The following is a 10,849-nucleotide window of genomic DNA, read 5'->3' on the forward strand; positions in this document are numbered from 1 at the left end:
ACAGCAAACAGCAAACAGCAAACAGCAAACAGCAAACAGCAAACAGCGAACAGCGAACAGCGCAGCAGAGAACAGAAGAGAGAGAAAGCACTACCTGGTACTGTAAGTCACTCAATGTGCAGTACTGTATGTTCAGTTCTATGTGTCTGTGCGTTTTTATTCCTGACCCTATATTTGTGCGTGTGTTTATTTTTGACCCTATATTGGTGTGTGTTTATTCCTGACACCACATTTGTGCATGTATGTATTCCTGACACTATATTTGTTACACTGTGTGTGTGTCTGTCTGTGTTTTTATTCCAGACCCTATATTTGTGCACGTGTTTATTCCTGACACTAGATTTGTGCAAGTTTGTATTTCTGACACTATATTTGCATCTCTGTGTGTATACCTACCTGCCTGTCTCCCTGTGTAATATTAAATCTGATCCTCTGCTCCTCTGTGTGAATATGTACCTATCTTTGCGCGCGTGTATGTGTCTCCCTGAGTCTGTGTGTATTTGGCCTAAAGTCTTTCTGCAACCGTTGTGCTACTATCTAGAGAGATCAATTGTGCACAAGTGTGGGTGTGCATCTGTCAGTGTGTCTGTGTGTGTGATTGAGAGAGTGTGAATATGTGCTACTGAATATGTGTTAGTGTGTCTATTGATTTGTCGGGCTGTGTTTATGGATGTATGTCTCCTGGTCTAATAGGGTGTGTGTGTCTGTGTGTGTGGTGGGTGTGTTTACTCCTGTGTCTTTTTCCGTGCACCATTTTTTAAAATTTCAAAAATGTGCTTTATTCATAAGAAATATCTTTATATACGTATATTGTCACTGAAGCAGCTCGGTTCTGTACAGTAACATATGAAGAAACAATCAAACACTGGAGTTTGACTCCATCCAACAAACAAACTAAAGGCATTTCTAACTTGTACAAGATGATATTTACATACGTTTGAGGCACTTGGAGGGTCCGATAACTGAATGGGCCACCATTTACCTTCAGCAGGAAGACCTCAGACAGTGGTCTTTTCCCATTCAACCTCGGCGGTAGCCGCCCCAAGCTGTGGTGCGTCCCTCAGCATGTAGTCCTGGACCTTGGAATGTGCCAGTCTGCAACACTCAGTCAGGGTCACCTCCTTGCTCTGGAGGACCAATAGGTTTCGGGCAAACCAAAGAATGTCTGTCTTTCACTGAGTTGATGGTCCTCCAGGCATAGTCAACGTTTGTGTTTGTGGAGCGAGAGAGTGAAAGTGTGTGCGTGTGTATGTATGTGTCTGTCTGTGTATGTGTCTGTCTGTGTATGTGTGTGTCTGTGTGTGTGTGTGTGCATGTGTCTGTCTGTCAGTGTGTTTGCGAGAAAGTGTGTGTGTGAGACAGAGAATGTGTGTGCACTTGTTGCCTCTATTGATGTGCTTGGCTCTGTGTGTGTGTGTGTGTGTCTGTGGTGTGATTGAGAGAAAGTGTGTATACGGGCGAGAGAATGCATGTCTGTGTGTGCGTGCCTGTTGTGTCTATCGATGTGCTTGGCTGTGTTAGTGTATGTGTTTCCCTGTCTAATATTTTATGTCCCTGTGTGCATGCATGATTGAGAGAAAGTGTGTGTATATATGAGAATGTGAATGCTTGTTTGTGTCTCTACATCAATGCGCTTAGCTACATGAATCTACGCCTATCTTGACTAAGTGGGACTGGTGTGCCTGCCTTTGCAACTGACTGCTGTGAGAAACAACAGGGGTGGAGGTGTCTGGACAGAGAGAGCGAGTTTTGTTATTACGAGGGGTAATACAGCTGGGTTGTGTCACTTACCCAGTCCCTCTCGAGATTGGTTTGCAACTGGAGTCGGGACAGGGAGCTCTAATTTTGTGCCCATCAGGAAGTGACTTTGTTGCAATTGTGTTTATATTTGTATTCTGTATGTCTAGGGGAGCTCTCTGAGTCACAGTGTTGTGGATTCAAGTCCCAGTCCAGAGCATGAGCACTCCACTATAGTGAGGAGAGACTCCCACGCTGTCGTTCTGAGCTGGGATGTTAAATAGAGATCATTGCCTCAACTATTCAAATGGATTAAGTGCAGATTCAACAAGCTGTTATTATAATAATTAGAATTGTTGTTATAATCCTCCCCACCCACCAGCCCACTAATGCCAGGAGACTCCCCTTATTTGCTGAGTAGATTGTTTTTTTTTACATACACCCTTTGTTCAAATAGTTAACTCCGATCAGATATGCTGGCCCTCTGCCACATCTGAAGATCTGTGTCTTAATGCCTGCTCCCAATCCTCGCCACAGAAACAGATGGACTTGCATTTCTTTAGCACCGCTCGGAGCCTTCCAAAGAGTGCTCCATGTGCTGGAATCTTGCTGTCAATCCTCTTCCGGATCTTGTAGATCACAATTAGGTCTCCTCTCATTCTTCTCAGCTCCACATAAAGCGCTCAATCTCTCCTCCCAAAGGCAAAAGCCCCTTGTCTCTGCTGGCCCTCGGGTGAAGACAAAAGGGGCCGAATGCCCTCCTTCTGCGCTGCGATTGCTCTGCGTTGCGGTTGAGCAGCCAATTTCTGCACAGGGCTGACCGTGAGCCGGTAACGCTGGGTCTGGGGTTTGTCCCGTTGAGAAATGACTAGTCCACCCTTTCCTTTCAGCCCAGAAACGCCGCGATGATCAGCTCCCAATCCCTGGCCAGCTTCCTGCTTGTCGCAGCCGCCCTCTGCCGGGCTGACACCGGATCCACCGTCCCCGAGCTCGGCGCCGATTTCGGGATCCGTCTGTTCCGGGAAGTGGCCGCGTCGGTCGGTGACCGAAACGTGGTGCTCTCGCCGTACGGAGCGACGGCCCTGATGGGAATGGCTCAACTGGGAGCGGCTGGGAACACCCTCGAGCAGCTGTGGAATGCCATGGGATACCGGCTGAAAGGTGAGCCCGGGATCCGGGGGGTGGTGAGCTCTGTAAATGAAACGCTGGCTTCAGTACAGAGATACACCCCTGTGTTTAACACAGGGAAACTTGCTGTTGTCTGTCTGTCTGTGCACCTGTGTGTGTGTCTCTGTGCATCTGTCTCTCTCTGTCTGCATCTGTTTGTGTGTCTCTCTGCATCTGTTTGTGTGTGTCTCTGCATCTGTCTCTCTCTCTCTCTGTGCATCTGTGTGTGTGTCTCTCTCTGCATCTGTCTCTCTCTCTGTGCGTGTCCCACTCTGCATCTGTGTGTGTCTCTCTCTCTCTCTCTCTGTGCATCTGTCTCTCTCTCTGTGCATCTGTCTCTCTCTCTGCGCATCTGTCTCTCTCTCTGCATCTGTGTGTGTCTCTCTCTGCATCTGTCTTTCTCTCTCTCTGTGCATCTGTGTGTGCATGCATTCTCTCTCTTTCTCTATGCATGTGTGTCTCTCTTTCTCTGTATCTGTGTGTGTGTCTCTCTGCATCAGCCTTTCTCTCTCTCTGTCTTCATCTGTGTGTATCTCTCTCTCTCAGCATCTGTGTGTGTGTGTCTGCATCTCTCTCTCTCTGCATCTGTATTGTCTTTCTCTGCATCTGTGAGTCTCTCTTTATGCATCTGTGTGTGTGTGGCTCTCTCTCTGTGCGTCTCCATTTCTCACTCCCTCTGCACATCTGTCTTTGTCTCTTTCTCTCTGTGCATCTGTCTCTCTCTCCATCTGTCTCTGTCTCTTTCTCTCTTTCTGTGTCTCTCTCTACATCTGTGTATGTCTGTCTCTGTGTGTGCCTCACTCTCTCTCTCTCCCTCTGTCTCCCTCACTGTGGATGAGTGTGATTCTGTGTGAGAGTTATGTCTGTGTGCCCCTCTCTCTATCTGTGTGGGAGTGAATGAGTGTGCGCCTCACTCACTCACTCTTTTTCAGACAGAAAGAGAGAGAGAATATTTCACTTTCCATTCTGCGCCTGCCTGTGTTTTGTACTGGGAGCGGGCCTGCCCTGGAAGGCTGGGAAGGTGAGGGACTCGTGTCGGAAGTGTGTTTCAACAGATAGATATCAATGTGAATCAGTCTTCTGTCTTATCCTGCTTTTTGCTCTTAGTCAGACGGTACACACACAGCCAGGTGTGAATAATTCCATACGCCTTGTTATGTGGGCGTAGGGAGATCAGAGCTAGAGATTAAGGAAACAAGCAGTGAAATTGCTTGCTCAGCTTGCCAATTGCAATAACACCAGACATTGTGCTGGAGAAACTCAGCAGGTCTGGCAACATCTGGCAGGAGAGAGAGAGAGGGAGAGAGAGTCTTAGAGTTCTGAGGGAGGGTCACTCGACCCAAAATATTAACTCTGATTTCTCTGCACAGATGCTGCCAGACCTGCTGAGCTTTTCCAGTAACTTCTGTTTTTGTTTCTGCAGTTCTTTCGGTTCTTATGACCCTTAGAGTCATGGAGTAGTGCAGCACAGAAACAGACCCTTCAGCCCAACTTGTCCATGCTGACCAGATATCCTAAATTAATCTAGTCCCATTTGCCAGCATTTGGCCCATAACCCTCTAAACCCTTCCTATTCATGTACCCACCCAGATGTCTTTTAAATGTTGTAACTGTACCAGCCCCCACCACTTCCTCTGGCAGCTCGTTCCACCCTCTGTGTGAAAAAGTTGCTCCTCAGGTCTCTTTTTAAATCTTTCCCCTCTCACCTTAAACCTATGGCCTGTAGTTTTGGACTCCCCTACCCTGGGGAAAAAGACCTCGACTGTTCACCTTATCCCCAACCCTCATAACTTTATAGACCTCTATAAGGTCACCCCTCAGCCTCCGATGCTCCAGGGAAAATAGCCCCAGCCCATCCCCACAGCCTAAACCCTCCAACCATGGCAATATCCTTGTAAATCTTTTCTAAACCCTTTCAAATTTAGCAACATCTTTCCCATAGCAGGGAGACCAGAATTGAACGCAGCATTCCAAAACATCCTGGGCCTTATGGTGTTACAGAGGGATAAAGGAACAGAAGAGGCAGATCAGGGAAAGATTAAGGGAAATCAATGGGGGCCAAAGAACAGGGGATAAAGGAAGGGTGACTGTAGTTGAGAAGACAAAGCTTTGATTTGGCATAAGTTGCTTTTGCCAGAATAAAGATATCTCTGGCTGAAAGCAAAACTATGAAAAAACAAGACACAGACCATAGGTAAACACAACAGGTCTGGCAGCATCTGTGAAGAGAGAGAAACAGAATTAATGACTCTTCTGCACAACTGAGGACTGGAAAAATGATTTAATTGTATATACTGTTGACAAAAGGGAGGAACAACTGGATGGAGCCCAGAGCAAAATGCAATGGTGGTAGAGGAATGATATGGATGTGGGATAGGTGTTAATAGTCAGAAATGACCCACTTCTGTTGAGAGCAAACAAGACACAGAGTTAAGGGGGGGAAGGGGTATAAACAAATTAGAGGACCCTGTTCATGGTCTGTAGCTCCTCCATGCAATGTGAAATTCAAGAGGCAGTGAAGTGCCTAAGCATAAGATAATATTGAGGTACTGTTCCTTTAGTTTGTTAACCAAATTGAGATGCTTTGTGCCGACTTATTTAAGGAAAGACATCATTTCACAAGGATGATCCCTGCATTTTGTAGGGGGAGGAATGTCTTATGAGCAAAGACTAAACAGGTTGGGAATCTACTCACTGGAGTTTAGAAGAATGAGAGGTGATCTCATTGATCCTTAAGGGTCAATGCTGAGAGGATGTTTCCCCTCATGGGAGAGTCTAGGAGCAGAGGGCACAGTCTCAGAATAAAGGGGCGCCCATTTAAGACTGAGATGAGGAGGAATTTCTTCTCTCAGAGAACTCCTTGCCACAGAGAGCTGTAGGAATGTTCCCTGATCCTATTGAATGACCTAGTCCTCTTTCTATTGCCTCCTGGCCTCCTGTCTGCATGGCTAACTGAGGGCCTCCGGTGGTGGGAGTCAGTATTGCGGAATCATACCAGGCCTGGGACATGACTGCCAGATCCCAACACCCACACTGAGCTCTCCCCCATGGGGTGCTCCCTTTCAGGTTCTGGCTACAGCAAGCAGCAGGGGCAAAGGCTGGTGAAAATAAGGCTCGTTATTCACCATTAGAAGTCACAAAGGAGTCTTGAAGGGGAGGAGGGTGCGTGCAGGGAGACTGGCATTCGGGAGACGTTGTCAAAGATTGCTGGGAGAAAAATCTTCGTGTGGAGAGGGGCATGTGCGTGCCACGTGGAGCTGCGTTTCAGCGGGATCTTGCTGTACACAAAATGGCCGCTGCGGGGTCCCACCTTGGGGCAGCAAGCACCCCCTCACAGAGGGCCTTATCGCCGGCCTCACTCTACAAACTTCCTAAACCCAACCTCGTGGTCACCATGTCTCGACCCTTGTCCCATTTCCACTCGGATTCCCTAGATGTGAGGGATCCCAAACTAAACAGCTGACCATCCCTCCCCCACCCCGCGCCCCCACCCAACTATACGTTAAACGCAGCTGCTGTTGGCTCCCTTCAGCTTGCTCTCTGACCCTCCCACACCACCAAGCCCCATCCAAAAGAGAAAATGACGTTCTTGCTAAGCAAAGGAATGAAGACAGCTAGATGGAGTTAGGCCATGATCTGATTGAATGGTGGAAGAGGCTCGTTGGGCCGAATGGTCTCTTCCTGCTCCTATGTGACACCCCCTGCCCTGCTCTCCTCCAGGCGTGCAGACCTCAGCTCCCGCTCCTTTCAAATTCAGACATGTCCCCCTGCCCTGAGTCTCGAACCTCCTCTGCCCAATTCTGAAAGACCCTCTCTCTGGGAGGAAGGGGGCAAAATGTCTGTCCATCTGGGCCATCTCTGCCATTGGGCGTGAACCAGGAACTGGTGCCCGGTGTGTTTTTCTTTCGTCTTTTGCTCTCTCTCTGTCTCTGTCTCTCTCTCTCTTTCTCTGTTTCTTTTTCTCTCTCCCTCTCTCTCTCCCAGAGAGGGCTCTCTTTGGTGAGATATATGGGGGTCTTTGATATGTTGGCCCCTCCTATGACCCCACTCTATAACAACAACTTGGCATTCAGATGCCAACTGGGTGTCAGGCAGTGATGGTAGTTGAGTGGGTCAAGGCTAGCACCAAACCTGAAAGTAAGACTGAGTCTCTGGGTCAGGCGGGCAAAGGTATGTTTGAAGAGATGGGCGTCTTTGAGGAGGTGATGGTCAGGAGCTGGGCATTGGGAGCTCCAGTCTCAGTCGGATTTCTTCTCTCTCTGGGCAGACAAGGGTGTGCCACTCGCCCTGAAACATCTCCAGAAAGACCTGACCGCCAAGAGCAACCGCGACATTGTCTACTCGGCCAACAGTGTGTTCATTCAGAGGAATATGCGGCTCCAGAATGCCTACCTGAAAAGTTACCGCCGTGCTTTCAACGGGTGGCCCAAACAGATCTACTTCCAGGATGCCAACACGGCGACCTACCTCATCAACAAATGGGTGGAAGTACAAACCAGAGGTGAGTTCCCAGCAACTGTGCAACACAGCACCAACTCGGAGCGATGCGGCTGGGCAGCTGTCCCTATCCTGGGAGTGTTTGATGGGGGACAGTGTAGAGGGAACTTTACTCTACCTCTAACACCGTGCTGTCCCTTTCCTGAGAGTGTTTGAAGGGGGACAGTGTAGAGGAAGCTTTACTCTGTATCTAACCCCATGCTGTCCCTATCCTGGGAGGGTTTGATACAGTAATCAGGTAGCAAGGTAAACTTGAGCTTGTGATGCTGAGCTTAATGTTCGAACAAAACATTTCTTCAGAAACAAAATCAGTGGGAATGGGGTGAATCTGGGGGGCGCGTTACCTGATGACAAGAGGGAAGTACAGGTTCGTCTGCGTGCAGCGAGTGTTGAGCTGACCGTGGTGGGGGTGGTCTGGGTTTTAGCTTTGACTTGCCAGTGTTAAACAGTCTAACTGGATTTCTTGTTGTCTTGGTCCTGCCCCATGCCAGGCATGATCCCCAAGTTTCTCCGCCCGGGTATGCTGGACCCGGTTCTGACCCGCATGGTTCTGATCAATGCCGTCTACTTCAAGGGGCTCTGGAAGATGCCATTCCCCACTGAGGCCACCCACCAGCGAGTATTCTACAAGGAGGATGGCACCAAGATCCTGGTGCCAATGATGTCGCAGAGCGCCAAGCTGAATGCCAGTGAGTGAACAGCTCCCGCTGGTCTGAGTGCATGTGTTTGCCTTCCCCTCTGTTGTTCTCCTCCCAGCTGCCTGGATACAAGGCTCCAGAGATTCCCTCCCTGAAGCTCCTTGTCCCCTCTGTTGTTCCCCTTCCGGCTGCTTGGATGAAAGGCTCCTGAGATTCTCTCCCTGAAACTCCTGGTCCCCTCTGTTGTTCCCCTCCCGGCTGCCTGGATACAAGGCTCCTGAGATTCCCTCCCTGAAATTCCTGGTCCTTCTTTTGTCGCTCCTGAAGATTCAGCTCTTCCTCATGCTGTTCGCCAACTTCTCCTAGGAATTAAGGAGCGTCGGCAGTGCCAGCGGGTGCCAAACGGGGTCAAAGAAGGTGTGCAGAATGCCTGGCAGGTGTTGGGGGGGCTGGTGGTTACTTTGAGACTCTGCCATAGAACCCTACAGCATGGAAAACAGACCCTTCGGTCCGTCTCCTCCATGCCGACCAAGTTTCCCCAAACTAGAACGAGTCTCATTTGGCTTGGTCTTCTTCCTGCAGGTGAGTTTATGACCCCCAGCGGCCTGGACTACGACGTGATCGAGCTGCCCTACCATGGCGAGACCCTCAGCATGTACATCGTGGCCCCGTTCCGCAAGGAGGTCCCGCTCTCTGCCCTCACGGACATCATCACCGTCTCGCTGGTCGATGAGTGGACACGAAGCCTGGAGACCGTCAAGCGACAACTCGTCCTGCCAAAGTAAGTGTGATGGGGGCGGCATCGCTGGCACCGGGCGGTGGGTCGGGGGGAGGGTGGAGGAGACGGGTCCCTCAGCCAGAGCTGGGGTCCTGAGTACCCTCTCATCGCACGGGGTGGGGGCAAGGTTAGTCCCTGTGAGCGGGCAGGCTTAAGGCCTACTTGGCCTGAGCACACGTTAGGCCATTCGACACCTCGAGCCCGTTCTGCTTTCAGTTCGATCTGCTTTTGACCTTTAACTAGGCCTTTCAGTCTGTCACTCTTTAACCCTTGAGCCGCACCCACACACATTTTTGCTAACATAGTGCGGCTTTGAATATACAATCATACAGACAGAATCTTCAACTCACCTGGAGATTAACTCCAGGCCGTCTGTCCCTCTGAGTGTGTCGATAATCTGATCGTGTTCAGAGGGTGACAGTGTGTTGGGTTTTTAAAAAATATTTGTTGTGGAATGTGGGCATTTATTGAGTCGTACAGACCCTTCAGCCCAACTCAGCCGTACTGACCAGGTTTCCCAAACTAATCTAGTCCCATTTTGCCAACATTTGGCCCATATCCCTCTAAACCCCTATTCATGTACCCAATCCAGATGCCTTTTACATGTTGTCATTGTACCAGCCTCCACCTCTTCCTCTGGCAGCTCATACCATATGTACACCACTCTCTGCCCCTCAGGTCCCTTTAAGTCTTTCCCCTCTCACCTTGAACCTATGCCCTCTAGTTTTAGACTCCCCTGCCTTGGGGAAAAAGACCTTGTCTACTTACCCTGTCCGTGCCCCTCATGATTTTATAACCCTCTATAAGGTCACCCCTCAGTCTCCAACCAGGGAAAAAGGCTCCAGTCTATCCAGCCTCTCCTTATAACTCAACCCCTCCAGTCCTGGTAACATCCTCGTAAATCTTTTCTGAACCCTTTCCAGTTTAATACCATCCTTCCTATAGCAGGGTGACCAAAATTGAATGCAGTATTCCAAATGTGACCCTACCAATGTCTTGTATAGCCGCAACATAACATCCTTCCAGTCTTGGTAACATCCTTGTAAATCTTTTCTGAACCCTTTCAAGTTTCACAACATCTTTCCTAAAGCAGGGTGACCAGAACTCTACATGATATTCCAAAGTAGCCTTACCTATCTCCTGTACAGCCACGACATAATGTCCCAACTCCTATACTCAATGCACCCTAATTGGCCTTGTTGAAAGGGGCAGTTAAGAGCCAACTACATTGCTGTGGGTCTGGAGTCCCATGTCGGCCAGGACGGTAGATCATCCCAAAACATTTGTGGACTAGAATGGCTATTGTCTTTAGCAAAAATTGACTGCGGTTACACGGTAACCATCAGGGGGCGATCTATATCAAATTGAGATTCCACCATCTGCTGTGGTGGCAAGGTGCTGGATGACTAGTCCAGTAGCATCATCGCTGTGCCTTCACCTCCCACCCGGTTCAAATCCCACCTTGGGATGTGCCAACCTTGGAGATATGTCAAAATAAATCTGAAACAGGTCGATGTAAAATAAACATAATGGTGATAACTTCCAGTTAATTAAACCTGGGCTTCAAACACTGGGCTAAAATCTTCACCAGGCTTATCTTGTTTGTACATATTTCTTTTTCTCCTTTGGTAGATTTTCCCTGGATAGTGAGGTGGATCTGAGGAAGTCACTGACAGCGATGGGAATAACGGACATCTTTAACGCTAGAAAGGCTGACTTCACCAAGATTAACAGTAAGTATCTTAGGACACTGGGTGAACCATTTCGGACTGAGATGAGGAGAAATGTCTTCACCTAGAGAGTGGGGAACCTGTAGAGCCACAGAAAGCGGTTAAGGTCAAAATATTGTATGACTTCAAGAAGGAGTTGGATGTAGTTCTTAGGGCTAAAGGGATCAAAGGATATGGGGGAGATAGCAGGAAGAGGGGACTCCATTGGATGATCAGCCTGTGAATACAGTGAATAGTGGAGCAGGCTTGAAGGGCCTCCCCCCTGCTCCTAATTTCCGTGACAACAAGGTGCAGGGCTGGAT

General features: G+C 49.0%; 1 protein-coding gene across 1 annotated transcript in view; it reads left to right on the plus strand.

The window, feature by feature from the left end:
- Nucleotides 1–6: 6 nt before the first annotated feature.
- Nucleotides 7–10,849, plus strand: part of LOC109921922 (plasminogen activator inhibitor 1-like) — a 38,661-nt gene continuing 27,818 nt past the window's right edge. Inside the window, exons 1-6 of the mRNA XM_048620034.1 lie at nucleotides 7–102; nucleotides 2,628–2,898; nucleotides 7,172–7,405; nucleotides 7,893–8,090; nucleotides 8,622–8,820; nucleotides 10,450–10,550. Coding sequence (XP_048475991.1) covers nucleotides 2,643–2,898; nucleotides 7,172–7,405; nucleotides 7,893–8,090; nucleotides 8,622–8,820; nucleotides 10,450–10,550 — 988 coding nt within the window. The 5' untranslated portion in view covers nucleotides 7–102; nucleotides 2,628–2,642. The remainder of the gene's footprint in view (nucleotides 103–2,627; nucleotides 2,899–7,171; nucleotides 7,406–7,892; nucleotides 8,091–8,621; nucleotides 8,821–10,449; nucleotides 10,551–10,849) is intronic.

This window comes from Rhincodon typus, chromosome 45, assembly GCF_021869965.1.
Source record: "Rhincodon typus isolate 14 chromosome 45, sRhiTyp1.1, whole genome shotgun sequence".
Lineage (NCBI taxonomy): Eukaryota > Metazoa > Chordata > Chondrichthyes > Orectolobiformes > Rhincodontidae > Rhincodon > Rhincodon typus.